The 25601-nt window shown below is 47.3% G+C and overlaps 1 protein-coding gene across 1 annotated transcript in view; it reads right to left on the reverse strand.

The window, feature by feature from the left end:
* Nucleotides 1-11599: 11599 nt before the first annotated feature.
* Nucleotides 11600-25601, reverse strand: part of KCNB1 (potassium voltage-gated channel subfamily B member 1) — a 92240-nt gene continuing 78238 nt past the window's right edge. Inside the window, exon 2 of the mRNA XM_037500171.2 lies at nucleotides 11600-22151. Within this exon, the coding sequence (XP_037356068.1) occupies nucleotides 20142-22151 (2010 nt within the window). The 3' untranslated portion in view covers nucleotides 11600-20141. The remainder of the gene's footprint in view (nucleotides 22152-25601) is intronic.

The raw sequence follows: 25601 nt of genomic DNA on the forward strand, positions 1-25601 counted from the left end.
GCGGATGGCACCGTGATTCAGAAATGCCACAGGCCCTTCTCCGGGGTGTGGCAGCCTCCCCAAATTCCACGCGGTCTTGGATCGAGAACTGAGGTAGCTTCTTTTCTTCTGGCCTTGCTCCCCTCTCTTACTGTCTCTCCCTTCCGCTTCCCCAGCCCCGGCCATCTCAGATCAGTTATGTCAAGCATTCCCAGCAATCAATTCTTTGACCCTCAGTTTCCTCATCTGGAAAATGGGAATAATAATCCAGTGCTGCTGTGAGGGTTAAATGCCTGGCATGCTGCCTACCACATAAATCTTGGTTGGGTAAATGGTGGGTACACGTCCATTTTCCTTTCTTTTTACCTCCTTCCCACTTGACCCAACAAGTATCTAGAAAGCACCTACCTTAGAGGCCAGGCTGGCTTCTTGGATGAGTGACCGGGGCTGTTCCACCAGCCTCGTGCTCAGATGGGCCTGGAGCTCGGCTTAAGTTTCCGCCATCACCGTCTTGACCTTCTCGGTGTGTCTGAGCACAGGCCCTGCGAATTATTTAGCTGGTCCTGCCGCGGCGTCTGGCATGTCACTGTTTGATTGGATGGCCTGATGGTCAAAACAAGCCACTGAGTCCACATGTTAAAACCAGGAGAGTTCCCATAAAACCCTGGCCTATTTTGGAAAATAAGAACATCTTGCTAACGTGGGTCCATGATCTCAAACGCCATCAACAATGGGCTGCAGCTGGGTGGGGGCTTCTTCCTGCTTCAGCCCATCCGTCCTGGGGCTCATTTATGGTGTGTCTGTGATGGAGGCTGGGGGTCTAGGCTTTGCAGCCAGGTCTGTTTTCAGCTATTTGATCTTGGACAAGGAGCTCTTTGCCTCAGTTTTCCAGCTGTAAGATGGAGACGATGATGATAATGATGATGATGAAGATAATGAAGATAATTCCTCTCAGGGATGTGAAGATCATCCTAGCTAATATTTGTAAAGCATCTAGAACAGATGGTGTTGTTACTGCTATTCTCTCTCTCTTTTTTTTTTTTTACCCTCGCCCGGCAGCCAGGGATCAAACCGGCGCTGCAGAGGCTGCGGGCAGCCTCGCAACCCAGCGCTCAACCCCTGCGCCACCAGGGAGGCATAACTGCTATTCTCTTATTTTGCCTGGTGCAGAGGCAGACCCAGGTCTGAAGGCTGCCCTTCCAGGAGCTGGAAGCTGGGCCTGTGGTAGCTGGCTGTGAGGTCACTTCCTGCTGCCGTCTGCAGCAACATCCCTTGTCATGGTTCACTTTCTCTCCCTCTCTTTGCCATGTCGCTCTTCATGGCTTGGCTCTGCTTTCTACTAGTTATGGGCATCATTTAGAGGAAAGGGTCTTCTGCTCCTTAAATAGGCCACATCATTCCTGCCTCAGGGCCTTTGCAGTTGCTGCAATTCTGCCTGGAGTACTCTTCCCTTGTATATTTGCTTGACTATCTTCTCATGCTGGTCCAACTCAAATGTCATCTCCCCAGAGATGCCTTCCCTGAGCACCCTAAGAAAAGTGGCCCCTGCTCTGTTCCCTTCAGTCACATAAATCCACCTAGATTGTTTTCTTCCCAGAACTTGTTTGTTATCTCTCCTAGAGGGCCTGGTTTGCCTTAATCATCACTGGATCCTAGCACCTAGACCACAACTCTGCACCTGCTTAATCATTACTGGTTGAATGAATGAATGCCTGAACTTATTAGCGCTTCATGATTACCTGTCAAACAGGACAGGAAGGGAAGAGATAGCTCAAGGTAACATAGTCAAGAGGGCGGGAAGAGAGGTAGGACCCAGGTTTTTTGCTTCAAGCTTCCTGTGATCCCCAGGTAGGAACAGGATAGAACATATAGACCTTTGGACCTACCCAGCTACTCAGAAGGGGTCAAGTGTGGAATAAAGGCCCAGGGAACAGCTTCTGGGAATGGTAAGAGGGAGCCAGCCAGGCAGTTGGGAGGAGGGACTGTTTACAGGAGCTAGCAGCCGTCTCCATGACAACCGGACAGCCTACAGCTTCCTGCGTCACGGAGGAAGAGGGTTTGTGCTTGACTGGGATACAGTGAGGACAAGGGGGGTGGGGGCTGACTGGAGAGTGGGCACCCTGAACAGCCATTTCTGGGGGAAGGCAGATCTCATTTCTGAGAGCTGCCTGAAGTCTGGAAGGGCCTGGTGATACTAAATAAGTTTATGTGCATGTGCGTGTGTTTGTGTGTGTAAGCATCTGTGTGGGGCCAGGGGTCTGGTTTGATTCATGGCTTTGCCTTGTCTGCACTGTGGCATCTTGTGCAAGTGAATTGACCTCTCAGGGCCTTAACTTTCCTCCCATGTGAGTTAGGAACAGACAGACAGAGTACTTTAGGGGCAATGAAAAGAGATGACATCCTTATAACTTAGATTGTACCTTGTGTTGTTACTAAGCTCTTGAAATCAACTTGCATCTGACTCTAGGTTGCTTTCCTGCTGGGATGGGGGAAATATAGTCTCAACCATACTTAGGGATCCCTATTTCCTTGACTTTTCCCATTCAATTAGCAAATATTATTTTGAGCACACACTGTGTGCCAGGCAATGTTCTGGAGGCTGGGAACACAGCAGCGTACAAAGCAGACAAAGATCTCTGCCTGCATAGAACTGACATGCTTGCAGCGTAGATAGACATTAAATATGATAGAAGTTAAAATACCCATTATGTCAGATGGTTACAAGTGTTAAGGAGAAAAACAAGACAAGGTATGGGATACAGACTCTGGAGGGAGGTTGCAATTCTTGGTAGCAGTAGGAGGGGAGGGTGTCAGAATTTCACTGAGAAAGTAATCTCTGAACATAATTTGAAGGAGGTTATGTGGTTATTGATGTAAGAATACCCCAGGCAGTAGGAACAGCAAATGCAAAGGTCCTGTGGCAGGAAAGTGAGCATGTATGAGACTGTACTGTGTGGTTGTATTTCCTGGCATGTCTGCATGTGTGGTGTATGGTGTTTTTACCACTTTCGGTGCTATATGGGTGGTTATGTATCTGTGTGGGAATGGAGATGCGTATTCATGTTTGCTCATACATAGGGCTGCTGTGTCTTAGCTTGAATACTTTAGGGGGTGTTGTTTATGCAGATAACAATGGAATAGGACTTCTGGAATTGTGCAGTGCTGTGCCCTGTGCATCCATGTAGGTAAATGTAAATAGACATGTCTGTGAATATGTCCATAAATGTGTGTGTCTGGGCATTTGGATATAAGCAATAATGTTAGCATTTTGTTTATCATGGATTTTGCATTACTGTTTCTTTTTAAAAATTTGGTTTTGATTGCTCCATTTCTCCCATGACCTTTTCCTTATTCCCCCTCCCCTGTCCCCCCATCCTGGCCCTGCTCTGCCCCAGGGATGGAAAGCAAAAGCAGAGGAGGTTTGCCTGAGGTGAGGGAAGCCTTTGCTTCTGGTTTCTTCCAGCATCTGTGCTCATCAGCCCATGACCAGAATCCAAACCCAATTCAAGCACCTTTTGTTCCTCTAAGACAAGATTTATTGAGTGCTGACTGCTTGCCAGGGACTTGCATACATTATATTTTTTTATCCTTACAAACATCCTCTTGGACAGATATTTGTTCATTCGATTGAACATATATTTATTTAACACCATCTGGTATTCTGGCTGGTCCAGCGTTGGTTCCTTATTTTTCTGCTAACAGTTCCCCGGTTTTCCTTTGGGGAACCTAACCTCTCCTCTTCACAGTCCAAGTGGTTCAGTCTGGGCTTTCTGTACCCCTCCCCATAGCTCCAGGCATGTGTATGTGATCTGGGTGGCCCAATCAGCATAATCCATCCAATCCATCCCTCTGGCTCTAGAGGTTTGTTATAGGATGAGTATATGATCCAAATTGATCCAATCAGAGTGAATCTAGGGCTTTTGCTGCCCTGTTGGAAAAAAGAAGCTATCTTTCAACCAAGATTTGTAGCTGTAAGAATGAGGTAATTCTAAATCTCCTAGTAAGGGTTCATGGGATAGAGAAAAGGAAAAAAAAAATATTGAACCATCATTACATCTATAAAGCCCCTGGATCAAGCCATTACTGAAGCTATTAACCTAAGACTTTCTAGTTCAAAAAGTTCACAATAATAAAAAAAAAAAATAGGGCCTCCCTGGTGGCCAGGTGGTTGCGCGCAACTTTGTGAAGCTGTCTGCAGCATCTGCAGTGCTGGTTCGATCCCCAGATATTGAATAAACATCTGTGGAGTGAGAGGGCATCTGAAATCCTGTGTTTGGGCCATACATACATTATCTCTTTTAATTCAGAGCTGAAACTGTGGAGAAAGACCTGACCTTCAGGGAGGGAGGCAAGTGACCTGACCAAGGTCACACAATAGGTCAGTAGTTGGAGCTTGGATTTGAATCCATATCTCCTGATTCTTCCATTACAGAGTCTGAGCTCTGGACACGAGAGTCTGAAGGGGTAATAAACAAAAGATCCAACTCCATTTTTGACCATTGTTTTATTGTGACCTTGATCAAGTAATTTCTGCAATATGAGCCTCTGTTTCCCCATCTGTAAAATGGGGGGAACAGCAGTGCCTTCCCCATCAGATTGTCATGAGGGCTAGATGAGATCAACTGTGTAAGTGAAGTGCTTAGAACAGGGCTGGGCAGGTCGCAGAGAACACGAGCTATTATTATGATAACTTTCCTCCCTGCATGCAGCTGGCATGCTCCCTGCCTCACTGCTGGTCCCAGGCTCCCAGAGGCCCTTGGGTGGTGCCTCCATCCATCTCCTGCCAGGCGGAGACCTGGCTCACTTACCCGGGAAGCGGGCACTTAAGGAGTCGTTCCCCTAGTTTCTCTTTTAATTTTCATTACATAAATTTCACATTTCCTGGAATAGAGATCTTGAACGGCTGAACTCATTTGGAAATCAAGTCAGCAAAGGACCTCATTTATATTAATGGGCCCAGAATCTGGCTAGTGAGGAGGCGAGACAAGGATGGATGGTAGAGATTCCCAGGGTGAGCCGTGCCGGGCTGAGCTCGGACGCCGTCTTGGATGAGCAATGCCTCTCGATTTAGGCTGGGACCATTTTCTTTATGTGGGAGGCTTCTGGATGCAAGGACTGTGCAGATTCCTGGGTTAGACCCTCCAACGGCTGCCCACTGCCCTCAGAGTCAATTCTATGCTGTTCATTCACCCTGCCTGACAAGCTGCTGCCTGTTGGAGCCCGTTGACTTCTCCCGCTCCTGCCCACTTACCTGCCCACTTACCTGCTCACTCTCCTGCTCACTTACCCCTCTCCAGCCATGCTGACCTTGGGAGTGCACCTGCCTCAGGGCTTTTGCACTTGTTATGCCCTTGCCTGAAAGGCTGTTCTCCCAGTTCTTCCCGAGGCTACTCTGTTAATCAGATCTTGTCTCACCATCACCACCTCTGGGACACCTTCCCTGTCCATCTGGAGTAACACTCCCCTGTCACCCTGTATCAATACCAGCTTCATTCTCTCACAGCACTAAGCAGTAAGTAGACTTCACCTTCTTCGGTACTTATTTGTCAATTTATTGGTGCTTCTTTGATGAGACTGTAAATCCCACGAGTGCGCAGTCCATGTCTATTGTGTTCACCTTTGTCTCCCTAGGACCTGGCACAGAAAAGGTGCGCAATAAATATCTGTGAAGTGAATGCCTTGATAATTCACACCCTTTTTGAGTGCCTACCCATGCCAAACTCTGCGCTGGGTGCTTTAACACAGTAAGACATGTTGTCCTCGTGGAGTTCACAGTCTCGGGCTGAGAGGGGCAACCTACAGTAACTAATACTTACTGACAATGAGGACTTGACAAGCGACAGCTCACTGAGTCCTCACTACAGCCCTTAGAGTTAGCTGTCACTACTTCCAGGTCACGAGGTGAAATAGCTTGTTCCTGGTCACACAGCTAGAAAGTAGAAGAGCCAGGATTTGAACCCAGGCCTTCTGGTTGCACTAGTGCTGGGTTAACCAGCACTGAGGTCAGAGGAAGTTAGACCCTGGTGCTATGGGGCTGCAGAGGGGTGAGTGGAGGAGGCTGCAGGAGGCCAGAAAAAACCCCTTCCCCTGCCTGGATCAGCATAGCCTCCTTGAAGCTGTGGTGCCTTAGTCATATCTAGAATTCATTTCGTTTTAACTTTACATTATAGTTTAAGAGTTTTTAGTCTTTACTCTCCCCATGTCATCCACAGCTCAAATGCTAAGCAGTGCATTATTCCAGTGAGGGACAGGCTGTTCACTTTGGTTGGGCTGTTGTGCTCTTGCTGGTTTTTTTTTTTTTTAAAGATTTATTTTATTTATTTATGCATACAAGAACTGGTGTGTAGGCCAGAGGTGTGGGGGGCAAGAGGACTCACCAGAGACAGAGTGGGGAGCAGAACAGGTGGGTCTACTGAAATACACTGCTGAGGGGAGCAGTGGGGAGACAAGAGAGGTCTGCTGCGCCATGTGGGTCAGCATCCTGGCCAGGGACCAAACTCATGCCACAGTGGCTGATGATGGTTTGATAGCGCTGAGACTTTAACCCCTGCGCCACCAGGGAGGCCCTGCTCTTGCTGTTTTGCGGTTCTCCTCACGCTGCCAGGAGAGCTCCTTGAGCTTAGTGGAGTGAGGAAGAGCTTACAACTTTGGCTCTGGACCTGCGTGAGAACCTCAGCTACTCCCCTTGGCTCCAAGGGTTCTATTTGCCTGGACAAGGGACAAGGGTTTCCAAAGTCACTAAAGTGGTTACACAATAGATAACTGATGGCCTTGTCCCCTCTCCCCCCTTCACGCCTTGGTGCCAGGTGAGACATAGGTCCCCAGCCCCATGGGGCACTGAACTGACGTTCTCCCCAGCTCAGCATGTCCTTGGAAATGAAGCTGGTTTAAGAAAAGAAGGAAATGTGATATTTCAACAGGCAACTAGTCACAGCGGTTGCCCCTGGAGAGGGAAAGTAGGTGTCTGAAGGATGGGGTGCCTACCCTTTCAAACCTTCCCAACTAGAACCCCATGAAATGATTACCTAGTAAATAAATAAACATTTTCAAAAAACTTAGAAGAAGAAAATGGATTATTTTCACCTTTGTGTCTGTGGACTAAGTTTTATACAATGTATTCATTTTCTCTGTTCACCTCAATAGGGTGGGAAGTAGTTATTATTGCCCTAAGGAAATGGGGGGCTGGTAGCGAGGCAGTGTCTGGTCACACAGTGAATTAGTACCAGAATTGAGGCTCCAATCCAGGCATCTTCACCCACCAGGTGCCTCTTTCTTCACCAGCACCAAGGTGTAGAATGAGTGGGTACATACATAGTGTAGTTTACACATCACACTGGTGTCCTATGGTCTGGGTTCAAAGCCTCACTCAGTCACCTGCCTACTGTGTGACCTAGGTAGCTCATGAAAGCTCTGAGGTCTCAGTTCCGTGGTCATCGGCCTCCATTATGGCTGCCAGGTCACTGCCTGGTATTTACTTCACTGTGTTGTCCTCTTGCGTGGTGAATTGGGCTGTCCTGTGTGACCAAGAGGTTATTGTAGATGTGAGAGTGTGTGTGACTTCCAAGGCTGGATAATAAAAAGACAACGTGACCATGGCATATTATTCAGCCTTTAAAAGGAAGGAAATTCTGATACAGATTACAACATGGACCTTGAGGATGTGACACTCGAGGGAAACAAGCAAGCCACAGAAAGATAAACACCCTATGACCCCATTGATACGAGGTACTGAGAAGAATCAAATTCACAGAGATAGAAAGTTGACTGGTATTTGTTGGGGGAGGCATTGGGGTGGGAGGAGAGTGGGAAATTATTGTTAACGGGTTTTAATTTTGCAAGATGGAAAAGTTCTAGAGATGGGAGGTGGTGATGGCTTCTCAACAACGTGAATGCCTTTAATACCTCTGAACTGTACATTTAAAAATGGCTACAGATGGCAAAGATGATGTTATGCATATTTTGCCAAAATGAAAAAACTTGGGGGACATAAACACATTGTAGCATTTCTTCCTCTTGGATCACTCACTCTGGGCGGTAAGCCGTAGGCCATATTGTAAGGATATGAAAGAAACGCTGTAGAGGGATTCCTGTGGTGAAGAAACAAGGCCTTCCGCCATTTTCTCTGCCTCATGGCTACAGACATGTGAGAGAAGCAATCTTCCAGCCCCACTCAAGCCTTCAGATGAGACAGCAGCCCTGGTTGACATCCTCATCAGAGAGTCACTTTCAGAACCATCCAGCTAAGCCACTTCCAAATCCAGAGCCACGGAGAGTGTATAAGATAATAAATGTTTCTTGTTATTTTAAGTCATTGAGTATGGCAGTAATTTGTTATACAGAAAATAGCTAATGAATACAGTTTCTCATCTGTAAAATAAGGATGGTGATAATCTCCCAGGTTGTTGATGGTGTTAATTTCACAGGTTGTTTGATGATTATCACAATGATAATTTCATAGGTTGTATTTCATAGGGTTGTTGCTAAGAATTAATCTCAATGCCTGTGAAGTATTTGGAACAGTGCGTTGCACACAATAAATGCTCAATAAATGTTGACTGGTATAATTTTTATGTTCCTCTGATTTCTGGCATTGTGAAGTGCTCAACCTGGACAGTTGATCTCCATTCAGGGGCAGACATAGGGTCTAGGTTGCTGTGGGAATAATAATGGTGGTCACAACAAAACCTGCCATTATGGATCATGGGCTGCATGCCAGACCTTGGGCTAAGTAAGCTCTGCATCTCTGTTGAAGCTGTCCAGCAGCCCTGCACAGTAGATGCTATTAGTTCCCCCTTTCAGATCAGAAAACCAGGATTCAGGGAGTGAAAATGACTTGCCCTGGGTCAAACAGCAAGGAAATGGTGTAGCTAGAATTTGAACTCAGGTTCTTCAGACCCCAAGTTTCTTCTCTGAACCTCTAGACTGAGCTGTGGCTTAAAAGCCCATGTTTCCCTTTTACAACTTCCTATTTATTAGCATGGGGTTCATTGCCCATCAAATTATCTGCTCCTTCTTGTCTCACCTGCAGTGTCAAATTCCCTTCCCTTTGGAAGACAGGAGAGTAGATTCTCTTAGAAGTTTTGCTTTTCTGATTCTAATATCTTCTCCCAGACTCTCTCTTTTGATACTCAGGGATGGAAATGAGAAAAATCACACACACACACACACACACACACACACACACACAGAGAGAGAAGCACAAAAATACCTTCTTGGCATTGGTTTCCCACAGTGACTCTTTAGAGAGGGTTGAATTAGCCCCAAACCTTTGCAGAGCGGAACCTCTAAATGCCTCCAGTTGGCTCTTCATGATCAGCTCTGCTAATATTTGGGGTGAGGACGCATGTCCAGGTCACGTCCCCAGACAGGCAATGAGCTCAGGACTGGGGCATCGCCACACCTGCTCCTCTCCCGGAGGAGGGGGAACAGTTGCACAGTCACTGACAGCACGGCCTTTTTTGAGCTTGGGTCTGTGTGATATTCATGAGGGCAGGAAAGAAGACAGGGGCCAAGCCAAGGCTGATGGGAGTCTGAGGGGAAGGAGAGAAGGAAGTGTGCTCCTGAAATGTGGCAGTGCCTGTGCCAGGCCTGCTTCCCTTAGGCTATTGCTTCTCAGAAGTTTTGTTTTTATTTTATACATTTTTTACATCATTTTTCATTTTTGCACAATGTATGCATTTTCATCTTGGTTATATTCCCCATACAATTCCTACCCCCCTTGTTTTGATCCTACTCCCTCCTCCCCCACAATAGTGTGTCTCTGGTTTATAGTTGTTTGTTGATTTTGATTTTTACTTTATTATAATTAGGTTTTTTCCTGGTCCCTTATTTAGGTTTTCTAAATTCCTGCTATGAGTGAGCACATTGTGGAGATTCCTTAACCTGTAAAGATGGAGCTTCCACATGACCCAGCAATTCCACTCCTAGGTATTTACCCAAAGGACAGAGAAACATTAATTCAAAAGGGCACCTTCACCCCTATGTTCATAGCAGCACTATTTACAGTAGCTAACCTATGCAAACAAACCAAATGGCCACAGATAGATGACTGGCTTCTCAGATGTTTTTGACTAAGACTTGTAGACCTGTGAAGTGTGCTTGCATGCACACACACACACGCATGCACCTACTGAAAGTTTCACAAATCTGTGTTCACCTTATATGAGCCATACATGCTGATCTAGTCTAGTCTAGTCTACTCCATTATAGATTGTTCTTTCAATGAAGAAATGCTAGTTTGTCAACTACTAAAAAGATGAAATGTTGTCAATTACATAACATGGACAGAACTTTTATCATTAGAATCTTAAAAGATTTTAACTTTGGGGTTACATTTTGGCTCTTCCATATGTGCACATGTTGCATTCACCCTCCACCAAACCACCTGTGCCAACACCCCCTCTTTGGTCCCACCTCCACCCCTCCCCCCATTCATTCTGGTAACCTTTAAGTTCTTTCACCAAGTCCAAGATTTATTCCTGCTGTGTTTTGCCTGTGTGCGTTTTTTGGTTATTTATATTCCACAGGTGAGCACAATCATGAACAGACTTTGGGGGAAGTGATGGTGTCTGATTTCTGAGACTGGGTCACAGAAACATGCTTCTTTGCTCTAACTCAAATCACTGACACTGGGGAGCTGTCTTCCTCCGACAATGACAAGCCAGTGGAGAGGTCCACATGGTAAGGAATGAGCTTTCTGAGCTCTGTTAGAGCAGGTCCTCCACCCCCAGTCAAGTCTTCAGATGATGGCAACTGAGGTCTTAATTCTTGATTGCAACCTCACAACCTCACAACAACAACCTCACAAGCAGCTGAGGTCTTAATTCTTGATTGCAACCTTAATAAGAACCACTCTGTTAAAGATGCTCAAGAACACCTGACCCACCATGCAATGAGGTGATACATCTTTCAAGCTGCTAAGTTTTCGGGTAATTTGTTACTCAGCGATAGATAACTATTACCAAAATCATCAAGCCCCATCAACCAAGGCCAAGATCACAAAAGGTTAGCCTATGGCTATTGTCTGCCCACAGAAAGGTTTCATTGAGTCATAATAGGACTAAAAGCAAATTAGAATTAGTTACTAACATCTAACAGTTGGGCTATTTCCCTACAAATCCAGATTTCTGACTTCTCTTAAAAACTCAGTAGATCTGGGTCTACATTGCTGTGCGCAATGACCAATTGGACAGGTAGTGTGTTCTTCAGTTGGCCATACTCGTGACCACTCCCTTATGTCTCTTAGTAGATTGCCTTATTCATTTATGTTACCTGCTTGGCTCCTGCAGGCATTTGAAGTTATAACTTCTATTGTGAGACATTCTTATGAGTGAGAGCTATTAAGGTCATTAAGGTATTAAGGACTCTCTAGGCATGGTTGACATGCGAACCAAGTGACCGGACTTTGACCCATGAACACAGCAAGGGTTGGGTTACCTCTGCTTGCATATTGGAGTGACAAATCAGTTCTATTTTCATGCCCCCTCTCTTTCAGGCGAAGAGCAACAGCTAGTGCTGACCTTCCAGGTTCCCAGGCTCCCAGATTCATGCTCTCTTACAGATCTTCATGCTCCTACCTCCCTGTGCCCTCCAGAAAATAAAACAAACTCTGCCAGGCTTGTTTTCTCCATACCTTTTTATTGAACTCTGCAGACTTCATTAAGGGACCATTTGCTTAGAAATTCTTAAACATTTGGACGTATTTTACAAGACAGGACAGCAGCTGGAGGTCACAATGTCATCTTATCACATGCATAAAAAGACACTCTTTTTTTGTTGTTTGTTTCTGTGTGTGTGTGTATGCACAATGCTCATTTTCACCTTTACAGGAAGGACTAGAGACATGAACTGACCAGAGAAGAACAGGACCCACGAATGTGACCCAGGGAAAAGAGAGACTAAGGACATTGGTCATTTATGGCTAATGTGATTGGCTTGGCCCCCATCATGGGTGGGGTGATCAGAATGGCTTTGCTGGCAGAAAAGCCCCAACTTCACACTGTGGGTTCCTGGGAGAGACAGAGGGTCTTAGCTCATGGGACTGGAGCGCATGCTGCCTTGGAGGGGGCTGGGCTCAGAAAAAAAGGAACACCGTGGACTCTAAAAGCCAGAGGACAGGCTGGCTCTCTTTTCCAGCTGGATTCCCATGGCTCAGGGAATGCGATCCAGTTTCAGATGTCAGCTCCACATCCCTGCCCCTAGCAAGTCCCAGACCAGGAGAAACCCTTACTCCAGACTCTTGGCTTAACCCATTGGAAAGCCACTTCGTGGTCTCCCCATAGGTTCCGTGTGAGCTAAACTAGAACATGAGGCTGAAAAGGTAGGGTGGGAGAGTAGGAAGAAGGTTGGGGGTGCCCCAGGACCCCCTAGAAGGGTAGCTCTGAGAAGGTTGTGGCCTTAGGGCAGACAAGTGTCAACTTTGGATGAGATCTTGGCTCCAGAATGAGTCAAAGATGGTCTTGGTGTGGCTGTTACCGGCTTCAATGGGAAGAGCTTCCCATTTCGCCTTCCTTCAGTTATCCAGACCTCAGGTCTTGTAAGAACTAATGAACTCCCCTATTCATTCACACATTCACTCATCCACTTGATCGCTCAGTAGTCAATCATTTGCAAGGTTACTCACTCAAAGAAACAGGTTAGGTGAACGCCATGTGCCAATGGCATACAATGGGGGATAACCCTGAGTTTCTGGTACACTGAATGGTGTTTCCAGCCCTTGACCTTGGATTGAAACTAGGTTGGGACTGGACAGCAAAGGGGCCAGCTGCCCAGCCCAGCAGCTGCTGACCTACTTCTTCCCCACCCGTCATGCACTACGCCGAGTTTAAATGTCAAGCGCATCTAGAGAAAATCCCAAACTGCAGTGAAGACCCTTGGGGAGGCCTATATCCTTTGGGCGTCTTCTGTGATTACCTGTTTCTCTCCAACCTGGACTAGCTCAGGGAGGCAGGGAGACGGGTATTATGCACAACTCGCGAGAGTGACCACAGAGGCCAGAGCTGGGAGTCACCTGCTTTCCCAGAATTGTCATGTCATTGCAATCACTCACTTGGGCTATTCCTGCAGGACAGAGCATCACAGGGAGATTTGGAAACTGGGTTTTTGTTTTGTTTTGGTTCTGGAGGAAGGCAAATGCTCAGTCTATCCCTCCAAACCTATTGCTGTAGTAAAACCACCTGCAATTGCCTGGACTTGGGGTTGCTCTGAGGATAGAGTGCCACCTGCTTCGAACCCACCAAACACTGTTGCGGGGAGAGTTAAGAACTTTTTTGTCAAATGCTTTCCTTAGGGATTTCAGTGTCCAGGTCCCCTCTGGAAGGAGCTCTAGGTGTGGCTGATGGCCGGGATCCCTCCTGGGGTAGCCAAAGACTTGTTTTGCTGTAAAACTCAGTCACTTCTTTTTGGGCCTTTCTGAACTTACTTCACTGGGTGGAGACGTTACCAAGGTCTTGAGTGGGTTTCCTGTTTTATTTGCCAGAAAAAAAAAGCCCTTTGGAAATGGTGCAATTTGCTATTGCCTGGGCAGTTTGTTCATTAGGCAGCTGGCTCGTGAGTAAAGGATAATTGTGTCTCTTGTACTGAAAGCATCGGGCCTGTGAGGGCACGGGGTCTGGCAGGAGGGCCGAAGCACCGTGAGATGGCCAGCCAGAGACAGGATGGCTCCTTGGCTGGCCTGGGGGAAGGTAACCAGTGTGGCTCCTATTAGGGCACTAGGGAAGGGTTTATTGGGTGGTCAAAAGGGCCATTTAAAGTGTCCAGGATGAGGAACAGAGAGGAGAAGGGTGACCGGCTGCCAGTTTCCTTTCTGACATCCCCTCTGAAAATTCCAAATCTTAGAATTTGAGTTCCTATTAACTGCGCTCCTTGCCTTTGCGTCAGGGGGCTTACATCTGTGCCCAAGTATTCAGTACACACACACACACACACACACACACACGCACGCACGCACGCACGCACGCATGCATACACATGCCACAACAGAAAGAGAGAGAGAGAGAATGAGAGGATTTCCCTGGTTGTTCAGTCCAGCTGCATGCAAAGCCAAGCTCCCTCTGCAACATCCACTTCCTATACCTTCCAGACTCCCTCTACACACTGGTGGTGTCAGGGAACCCATGACCAACATGACATCACGTTCCATGGTGAGGCGGCCCCACCTCTTAGACGTGCTTCCTTCCTTTGAACTGAATGGACTCCTTGCCCATCACATGTGAAAGAAACATCCTAAGCCTTGCAAGCAGCTGGTTTCTTTTGCAGATAAACTGCCCCCACACCACCCCATCCTGGGTAGCTTTGGATCTTTGCAAGAAAAATGGGGAGTTAGAGGTGAAGATGAGGTGTGGCTTGATGATCAGAGCTCCTTCCAAATCTATTTCTTCAAGTTGGCATTTTGGGGCTTTCAGGAGAAATTCCAGGTTAAGATTGTGTCAGGGAGAGTGGATGGAAACCCAAATTATACATTCCTTCTAGATGAAAACAGTCACAGGCAAGCAAGCGTGTTTGCTAATCTGGGCATCAGACCTAGCAAACCACTGGGAGACAATTTTTATGTTGTTCTTGTGCAAAAGTTAAACAAAAATTCTCATTTGTTTTATTTGGCTCTGCTTCAACCATATTACCAGGAATTTGGGGGTGGGAGAAATAAGATTAGGGTCTTGGTTCACAATAATAAATTCATACTTGGGTTGGTTTCCTCTTGAGGTGGAGCCAATGGGATGCCATGTGGGGGTCCTGATTTGGTTCCTGTGTCTGATCTGGGCAGAAGCCAGAGCCCAGTGAGGCAGAGGGGATCGGAACCCCCCACGTAAATGCAAGCAGGAGATTCTCTGTCTTGTCTTCACCCTCCTGCATGCGTTGATGGATGGAGAACCCCTCTCTGCTGAAGATCCTGTTGCATGAGGTGTCCTCTGCCTGTCCAAGGTTGGAAAATGCCTGGTGGAATTAATTATCAGGACGGTCCAGAAACTCCCCAAGGCCTGGAGTGGTGGAAGATGGAAAAGTACTGCGGCCCCTGCGTACATTCTGGCTGCACAGAGCCAAGCAGTTGGGAAGGGAAGGGGGATGAGATGGCAGATTCTGGACACGTCTTCTTGGGGTTTGGCTGGGTGTCTGGCCACTGCTTTTTGGTGAGCTGTTGGAAATGGACTGACATGAGGAACTGATGAAAGGTTGATGAGATCTGAGGCCCAGCATGTTCTACCAGGTTTGCAAGAACCTGAAAATACTCTGGCCTTCAGGGCCTATTAATGTCACAGGGCAGGGGGCGCTGGGCCAGCCGAGAGAGGCTCGGGTGTGTTTTGGACCTTGGAAATGCCAGCGGGAAGTTTGCTTCCATGAGATCTTCGGTTGTGAGATCGCTGGGGATGAGAAAATCAGCCCCCTTACAGCCCCAGCGAGGTGTAGGGAAGGCACTGAATAGGCCCCCATCCTAACCCGATTTCCAGGGCCTGTGTCCCTGGTCCCGCTCCTGCATCTGAGCCTTGGATTCTTAGAACAAGTAGGAGAAACACACAAACAGAACAAGGAAGGGGACAGTGCCAGCAGACGCAAGGCCTACGGTCAGGAAACACCTGCCTGAGAGAGGCAGGCCCCCAAGCTCCCCCCTCCACCCCCCACGTTCCAAATATCAGAATCAAAAGGAGGAGGAGAAAAAACAGCTCAAGGGGCAATAGGAAAAAATGAAAAGGACCAGAATATACCAGCTGTGATCATGACCAACAATAAAACTCCTAAGATGTTATTCTGTATTACAAAAGAAGAAATTAGACTCAATGCCCTATTATAAATTTGCTAAAAATACATATATTTATATTGTATCTAAACAGAAAAATAGACTATTCTGAGATGCATGGACATTCTATGACGTAGTCACGCATCCGATAGTTCTAGAGCCAGAAAAATGGCAACAGAAAATGCAGAGGTAACTCTTATTTCTGGGTGTCGTCAGGGCTGGTTAGGGTCCCCCTGGCTGAGTGAATGCATTTGGATGCTGTCATGTAAGTAGTGAGAGGCGAGGAAACTTCAGCTCAGGGCTGGCTGGAAGCTCTCTGCTGGCCTGCTAGAGGACTCAGAAGAGCCCCTTCGTCTTCCTGCCAACTTTGAAGCCACAGAAGTCCTTTTCCAGAGGATGGTGTTCTGGAGGTGTTTGAGCACGCTCTCATTTGATTCAAAGTTATGCGACTGGAGACTGGAGCCTGGGGTTATATTACTTAGGACGAGTTGACAGAGAAATATGGAAAGGAGAAAGAGAGAGACCTGGCTTTAGCGACCCTTGTCTGTGGTGACTTAAAATCTTCCCGTGTCCAGACACTCCAGCCACGATTTGGAGCAAGACAAAAATAGACAATAGTTAACAAACATCAATGCCGCATCACTGATTTACAGAAGAGAATACTGTTTGTTTTTTTCTCCTTAGAAATGTGGATCCGATGAGGAGAGAGGGCAGGAACGAGGCTACAGTTACTAAGACACAGTGGAGGAGAAGCTGAGTCAGTCTGAAGACGCCTTGGTCGTCAGCAGTCCTCAGGGGAGGGTGGGCTGTAAGAAGTGGTCCCCTCAGGATTTTTGCTCTTTCTCCTCTGCTGCTGCTTCTTTCTCAACCCCCGATGCTTTTAGGAAGGGGCTTCATGGGCACAAATGTGCTCTCCTCTTAAATCTTTCCCCATGAAGTGTGCTTAAGATAAAATCCTTAAAGAAGGCACTGAGAAATCCACTGCACCGAAGCCCTGTGGTTTTTTTCTTCACCCAAAGATGAAAAGGTGGAGAAAGTGTCTTTTCTATAGCTTGCCCACCTCTCTCTGCTGGTCACACTCTCCCCTGGTGCTCAGGACACAGAGGCCCCGGGCCCCTCATCCTTTCTGGTAATGGTGGAAGTTGGAACTCAAGTCGGACCCGATGAGCTTCGCTGAATTCATTCCAGGGGCCAGGGATGGCTCCACCGCCAGCCTCTCATTCTATTTCTTTGGGTTGACTTGTGTTTTTTCTGCTTTCGCTGGTTCAGGAATGGTTGGGACATGGACCACCAAGTCAAAGCAGTATTTGCCTCCAAACCATGGCTTTCTTCTTCTCTATCAAGACCCAGCTATCAAGCTTAGCATCTCAGTGGAGACTCTTGGGGAGATTTCCCAGTGCACGTCCTGGGAGGGCGTTCACACGTTAAAAATCTGGGTATGTTCCTTTTTGGCAGGTGGGGGCCTGGGAAAACTTAGAATACTCTATTTGGAATGGGGCACAGGGTAAAAGCTATTTTCCCATGATACATACACAAGTAAAAGAAAAAGCCAAAACAAAACACAATACTTTCTAAGCATAGTATATGCTGAGTTTCAATTATTCTGTTTCTATAAGAACTCTATAGGACTCTGGCTATTAAGCCTGAAAGGTAGGTTCTCAATGATACTTCTGAATTCGTCCTTCAAAAGTGACTCAGTGAAATGCTACTTTAAGGTCAGACAAAAATACACGAGAAATGAAGGGCGAGGTCCCGCATGACCACACAAGGCAGAAAGGGCTTTGGTTACAAGGAGAGTTGCACCAATTGGTTATTGTTAAAAAAAAAAAAAGAAAGAAAGAAAGAAATCATTTCCAATCTGTACACTGCTCGTCTGCTTCAACCAACAAATGAAATGCTTTGATTTGAAGAAGGGGTGGTGAGTTCCTTCTCGCTATATATGGCTATATTTAAACATATTCACTTTCCTGATATGTAAAATAGACTATATTATTATTATTATTATTATTAATTTTTACAGATAGCATCAGCTCTAAAAATATCTGAATCGGAAATCACAACTACTGACTTTTTATCAAAAAGCTTTTGTTTTCCCTGAATTGTCACATTTGTGCTGATGGTGGATGGAAATGGCAATGAAAACAGAGAAGAGACACGGGAGAGGCCCGGGATGGACTGTCCCCTGGCCATTCCTCGCAGACCCCAGCTCGAGCCGTGCGCTCAGCCAAGTGCCCCGGAGGCGCTCGCTGCTGCTGCCTCTCGGGTGCCACTGGCCCAGGATGACCTCACGCTGTCCCTGCTTCCTACAGGCCCTTGCGTTTGCCGTGAGAGCCATCTGAAGACACCTCCAGAGAAGCAACCTACTTCGGAGCTCATTTTCCCCCTTGGTGGGATCTGTGATCCTCTGTGATGCTGAGAAGCAGTAGGAAGTGGGCGGGTGTAGGCAGCAGTGCATTTTAAGGGTGGTGGAAGGACCCCATGTCATTACACCCATGACAGCTGGCCCAGCCTCTGGCCACAGTACAGAGGGTGGGCAGAGAGACTTGGTGATAACTGTGAACCCACAGGTGGTGGTACTAACAGGCAGACCAACAACATATGGTATGAAGAACAGGCGAATCCAACCGTGTTTTGTTCCTTCAGGAAGACATATGCCTGTCACTGTGTCGAGGATCAACACGTCTACACTACTGTACTCGGGACATCATCCATCAACATTGTATTAAGAGAATGACATCGTTCCATTGTGCTAAAGACAGGCAGATCAATAACGTGCCAGCTCTACTGACAGATGGGCCCATGGCATACCATCGGGCTCAGCAGTGGCTCAACCTGATGTCACTGAACTGAGGAATGGCCAACAGCTTGTGCCATTGGACTGAAATCAGACAGGCCCACACCAGGTCACCAAGTTAGGATGGGCAGGACCAACGCTGGGGCCGCTCATGATGCACACAAATACTTATTGCTTTTGTCTGTACTGGCTGCATTGATGGCTGCAGAAAGGAGAGCTGAGCTTGCAGTACAGACAGTGACACTGAACACACACCAACAGCTGGTTGACAAGAAAGAGAACAGAGTAAAACACCCAACCGTCTACTGCAGTCTGCTGAGATGTTTCCTGTACACGGGACTGTATGAGAGGCCCCCTGCAAGGGCCAAGGACTCTTCCCGAAGCTTCTTATGGGAAGCTTCTGGGGCAGGGAAGGAGACTCTGAACGGCGGCCAGCGATACCAGCACAGCCTCCCTCACGTGGCCAACACAGGCACACAGCGACAACCTAACGGTAGCTCCAACAAGTGGCCCCCGGGAAATAGAGCTTGTTTTAAAGTGCAAGATGTTGACACTGTCCCTGGTAGAACCTATTTTTGAAAAACATAAAGTGCTTTTTATTTTAACTTTTTTTTAAACTTGAATACCACAGAAACAAAAAAGAATTTCTATTATAGTAGATGCTGTCCCTGCCACCGCAGGCAGTGTTCAAAAGTCTGAACTGGGCATTGCAATTGGGGATTTCTTTTTTCCTTTTGTTTTTGCAGGTAAAAATAAATCAGATTTTATTCTGTTCTTCAGGAACATACAGTCTCTTTGAATAAGCTATATCTTTTGCATATTTGACACTTGCATATCTTTTGAGTCTACACTAGCGATGTACAGAAAGTGTTTTCCTCTTACCATCCTAAAACAGTGCTCAGAGTTCATACTGCCTGCTGAGCGCCCACCTTCTGAACCCTTCCCAGATTGCCGGGGGCAATTAGAATCGAGTACAAGTGGTGCAACTCACCCTGATGATATCTCAAAATAAAATCTCAGCTACTACGGAATACTGAAGTCAATGAAGACATTTGAGCAATAAGGGCTGTGAGCTGGGATCGTGGCTTATGGCGCAGAGATTTCCCCATGACACAAGCATTCCCTGGAGCCTTCCGGGAGTGGGTTCGACCCAGAAGGTGATGGCAGGAGTTCCTAGAGGCATCCAGGCAACACCCAGTACCAATCGGTCAACCCCCTCTTTCAACAAACACAAGCCACTGTTCCAGCGTTCTTCTCCAGCTGAAGCCGGGAGGGGTGGAGATATTCCCCTGCGAGGCTGTGACGGAGAGCCAGAAGCAAAGACTGGGAGCAGGTGGTCTCGGTTATGTCTAGAATGTGGAAGTGGTGGCTGTGAGACCTGCTCATGTCATCTCCCAAAGAGGGCAGTAGAGTTGTGACAAGGAGGTGCCATATCCGATGACTCGGCCAGCTTCATTCTGGTGGACCTGTCCTTGGCTCTCAAGGTTCTGGGGAGCCTTCTTTGGAGTCTCTCTTCTTTCTGGGGGCTTGGCAGAGCCTTTCTGTTTCAGAGTTCATGCAGAAAAGCTCTGTGGCAGGTAAGCTGAACAGCATCCCTCTCTGGACCTCACCACGAGTCTCTCCACCACGTTGGGGAGCTCAGATGCCCTGATCTCGTGTGCTTCCATGCGCTCCTCCCCCGGGCAACACGCGGACATCGGGGGAGATGTGGTTCTCGAGTTTGCACTTTTCCTGACCACTGGGGCCTTTTCCAGTCAATGCTTCTGTAGAATAAATACAGTTCTGCCTTAAGAACTTAGGGGAGGTGGGCAAGGGGGAGCTTTCAAAGTGGTTCTTCTCTGATCTTGTCCCAACGCTGAACTTGGGACTGGCACTCCCGTGGAGGCTCTTGGGAGGGCTGGAGTCCACACTATAGAGCACCTGCCCCTCATCATCTGTGTCCGCGTCAATGTACTGGTGGATACCTGCTTCGAAGTTGAACGCTATTGCTGTGTGTTTCTCAGGCGACCGGGGGGGTGTCCTAGCACTTGCTGTGGTATAGATGGAGGATTCTGGACTCAGCACAGGCCTGTCCAAGAGTGTGGCACACTCCAGTCCAGCAACAGCAGCTGCAGCACCCCCCCGGTTCCTAAGAGGGTCGTGGTACATCCCCAGAACGGGGACCAGTGGACTGGGATCACCCTCCATGAAGTTGACTTTAAGTGCTCGGAGCTTCAAGGGGTTGTTGGTCTTCATGGAACTCTTGGGGCTTTCAATGAGGAAAGCAGAGTGGTGGCTGGCCTCGGGGATGGGATTAGCCTCCACAAATCTCCCACCGCTGGCGCCCAGAGCTCCCTGCCAGCCTATCTCTGGGGCTGTCCTGCCCCCAGTCTTGCTGGGGAGGGATGCCAAAGGGCTATGGGAGAATTTGGTGGCATCAGGGAAGTCTGTGGCACAGCTAATGAAGCTGTCAATGCTCGACATGCTTCGCATGTCAATGACCCCTTCTGTACGAGTGGGCAGAGGGGCGATGGGGCTGGGGATGCTCTCCATTTCAAGTTCTTCCTTTGGTTTGCTCTGTGTTGCTGACTCCTTGGTATTGAGGATGGGTTGAGATTGGGTCTTGGCCATCTTATTGTACATGTCTTCCAGCTGCTGGACGTTCAGGTGCTGAGGACTGGAAGATGATCTGGCCTTTTCAGGAGATCCCTGCTCCTTGGTTTCAAAGGACTTACTTGAGCTGGTTTCTGACAGTGTCCTCTTTGTCCATTTCCATTTGTTGGGAGACAAGTGGTTATCTTGCACTTTGTCCTTCTTACCCATATTTTCTCCATTTTTCTCCACCACGATGTCCATCATTTCAATGCTTCGGGCAAAAGCATCCTTCATGTTCATGGATACGATGCTACCATTTCTCTTGGCTCTCTCGAGCGCCTCCCTCCGTTTGATTGCTTTCTCTTGCCGCTTCTGCTCCTTGTAGAACTCAGAGAAGTTATTGACAATGATGGGGATGGGAAGAGCAATCACCAGGACCCCAGCGATGCAGCACAGTCCCCCCACAATTTTCCCTAAGAGAGTCTTGGGGTAGATGTCGCCATACCCAACGGTCGTCATGGTGATGGTGGCCCACCAGAAAGAGGCTGGAATGCTTTTGAACTTGGTGTCATCCTCATCTTTCTCAGCAAAGAAGACCAGGCTGGAGAAAATCATGATGCCCATGGCGAGGAAGAGGATGAGCAAGCCTAGTTCATTGTAGCTCCTGCGTAGGGTAAAGCCCAAGGACTGGAGGCCAGTGGAGTGGCGTGCTAGCTTAAGGATGCGGAGGATACGCATGATGCGGAAGATTTGGACCACACGGCGAACATTCTGGAACTGCAGCACACTCTTGTTGGATTCAGTGAGGAAGATGGTAACGTAGTATGGTAGAATGGCCAACAAGTCAATGGCATTGAGTGGGCCCTTGAAGAACTTCCATTTCTTGGGTGAGGAGAGGAATCGCAGCAGGTACTCCATGGTGAACCAGGCAATGCACACAGCCTCCACATGGGCGAGCTGGGGGTTGTCTGTGGTCTGGCCAAACTCATCAAGGCTCTGAAGCTCCGGCAGCGTGTTGAGTGACAGGGCAATGGTGGAGAGGACGATAAACATGATGGAAATTATGGCAAGGATCTGTGAGGAGAAGAGAGTAGGATTTAGTTCTCAGTCACCAAACAGATGGTCACCTTAATACTCTGGGTCTACAGGACGCTCTTCAAGACATAAGAGCATTTTCACTTCCTGCTAACCACTTAATAACTGGATGTTTGAGCTAAAAAATATTGTTTAAATCCATTTATTGTACAGATGTGGAAACAGAGGTTGAGAGGAGTGAAATGATTTAAAGATAATCACCTAGTTCAGGGGTGCGCAAACTTTTTCTATAAAGGGCTGGATAGTAGGTATTTTAGACTTTGGAGCCCATGAGTTCTTCATGGCAACCACTTAACAGCAGTGGTGGCATGAAGCAGCCTTGATAATACCTGAGCAGAAAGGTGTAACTGTGTTTCAATAAAACTTTACTTACAAAATAGGTAGTTGACTGAAATTGCCCTGTGAGCCATCATTTGCTGACTAGTAACTGATACAGGGGGGAGGCACTGTTTTCTGGAAGATGATACTCATGATCACAAAAATCATTACCTTTTAGGCAGGAATTGTTCTTAGTATGTTATTTATCTTTTTTTAAAGATTGACTTATGCATATAAGAACTGGGACATAGGCCAGAGATGTGGGGGGTTGGGAGAGAGGATTCACCAGAGGCAAAGTGGGGAGCAGAACAAGCAGATCTACTGAAATACACTGCTGAGGGGAGCAGAGGGCAAGACAGGAGAGGTCTGCTGTGCCATGTGGGTAGCTCCCTTGCTGGGGATCGAACTCATGCTTTAGTACCTGGTGATAGCTTGTTAGCGCTAAGACTTTAACCCCTGCACCACGAGGGAGGCCCTCTTCTTTATCTTTATCTCATTCTTATAACAATCCCATTAAGGGCCATATCTCTATTGAACAGATGAGGAAAACTTGGGCTTCCAAAGCTAGTACGTGGCAAGGCTGGGATTTTCACCCAAGTCTGTCTGACCCCAGAGCACAAGATACTAAACTGCGTTAGAATCAGATGACAACTTGGAACCTTTTGCTGGACAAATAAGATTTTGCAGGCTATTTCCAGGGAGGCAGAGGCATCTTGGACCCATGTTCTTAATTCCCAATTGGAACTTCATGCTTTTGAGTCTCAGGATCATGACTTCACTAACTTTGAGTCCCCTGGATCAAGAAGAGAGCTTGGCTCAGAGAAAAGGCTTACTTGGGTGTTTGCAGAAATGAATGGAGCCTCATGGACTAGCCTGCAGCTTATGCAGAAATGCAAGTGGTTGTAATATATTGCTCTGGAGGTCTGCTCTCACAACAACAAATCCAATCACATCACTTGGAAATTAATAAATTTCCAAGGTTCTTAAAGACAAAATCTAAACCCCTAAACTTGTCTATTAGCCTTCTCCCTGCCCTACCCCAACATCTGTTCTCTTCCCAGACTTGCCCCAGCCCTTCTGCTGCCCTTGCTGGGGCTGGGCTGGCCACCAGGCTGCTATCATTTAATGCTGACTGTTGTTGATTGGCCCAGAGATGGACAGAGAATCCAAGCTAGGCTCAGTCAACCCACATCTGAAAATCTGAGTTCAGGCACCTAGAGGTCGTTAGTGGGTGACGGGACCTCTGAATTCAATGATCAAGTACAGTCTAGACTTGAACCATCAGGGCTGGCTACTCCAGCCTCTGGGTTTCTTCATTGTCTTGCCAAACCTTGGGATACTAAATACCCTATTTACAGGTATATGTGTGTGTGTGTGTGTGTGTGTGAGCACACGCGCGTGTGTATGTGTGTGTGCGAATGTGTCCACCACTGCCCAGAATCTCAGAGCTTGGGGTGAGGATAGGCAGGGGTCAGTTCTGAGCTAGATCTCTGCAGCCCCCAACCCCTAGCCCAGGCTGGTGACCCAAGGCTCTTGTGGCCGTAGCTCTGTGAACTGCAGGGGAAGGGGCAGGGTTCAGTTTTCAAAATGGCAACTTTATCATCTTCTACCTGGAGGCACCATGCTAGGCACTAGAGATGCCACAGATAGTAAAGACTGTGGTGTCTCTCTAGGCCAGCTCAGAAAATGGAAAGAAGCATCTGATGATGCAGGTTTCCCCCCCATCTGGATTGTTCTACCAGCTTGATTTTTTGCTATTGTCATGTCTGCCTTATCTCATGTCTTTAAAAAAAGACTTCTGAGTTTTATTTTCTTGATTTTTTGAGCACTGGAAAACAAGAATTTTGTAAATGTTTTATAAGATGATCTAATATGTGCAGAATGACATCTAATTTATATGTTTTTAGTCACCATAATCAAAGACCCAGCCAGGGTCTCTGTGAACCCACCATCCAGGTGGAGAATCAGAGGGCATTATGATAACACTGGCACGGGCTGTGGGTCCCTCATCCAGAAAGAACCAAAATTATTTTGCATCCCTTTGCAAAATTATATTAAGAAATCGTATGATCTCTAAACAAATGATCGGTTCCTTCTGCTCCATTTGGACATCATGTAGTAAGTGTTCTTTTGCTTCTTGTCCCACTCTTGCTTTAATAGTAACCACCCCCAAAAGCAAAAACCCACTCACCTACTTTGTTTTATTTTAGCCTTATCCTAAGAAACAATACTTGCAAAACTACTGGTTTTGCTTCTAGGGATACATGTATCAAATACTCATTAAAATAAATAGTAGTTATTGGGACAGAACATGGCGGCATACTTGGGGAACTCCCACATGAGGGTCGGCGGGGAGGTCCTGGAGGTAGGTCTAGCTTTGTTATTTCCTGGGTGGCTGTGGGCATTGAAGCTTCCATCTCCTTATTTGTAAAATGGAGATATACTGGTCGTTTTTAACTGGGATGATTTTGAGTCCCATGTCAATTTCTGTGGAAATTTTTGGTTATCAAAACTTGGAGGTGGGGTGTTTGTCACTGGTATCTGGAGGGGGGAGGCCAGGGATGTTGCTAAACATTCTACAATGCTCAGGACGGCCCCTACAATGGATTGCTTAGCCCACATGTCAACAACACCTAACTTGTGCTGCCTGGGATACACCAACAGTCAGGCCCCCACAGGTTGTAGAACAGAAGGAAAGGAGATTACACATGAAGAGCCACTAGCCCAGGATGAGGCACAGGGTGGGTATGACTTCATGAGATGGCCAACCAGGCCTTGGGTCCCCACTCCGGCCAGCCTGAGAAGAGCAAATTCCTGGGGAGTTTGTTTCTTTAAGAACTGGGCACGCCCATTTCTCCCAGAGGCTGGCAGGGGAAGCCTGCTCCAGTTTCTAACCCGGACAACTCCAGGGAAGGCCCACATAATTGATGTTCTGCCAACAGACCCATGAATAATGTACCCTGCTATTGTACGGTCCTTGGGGCCTGTTATTCTAAGGCGGGTACCCTCTCCATACGGGAGAATATGTCTTTCTCTCCTTCTCTCAGCCTGTGGATGTCCAGGAAAGAAGGAGAGGTGGGCAGAGGCCTCACTGGATCTGGGGGGGGTGGG

The sequence above is a fragment of the Talpa occidentalis genome, unplaced genomic scaffold, assembly GCF_014898055.3.
Source record: "Talpa occidentalis isolate TD23 unplaced genomic scaffold, MPIMG_talOcc4v2.1 talOcc4.10, whole genome shotgun sequence".
Lineage (NCBI taxonomy): Eukaryota > Metazoa > Chordata > Mammalia > Eulipotyphla > Talpidae > Talpa > Talpa occidentalis.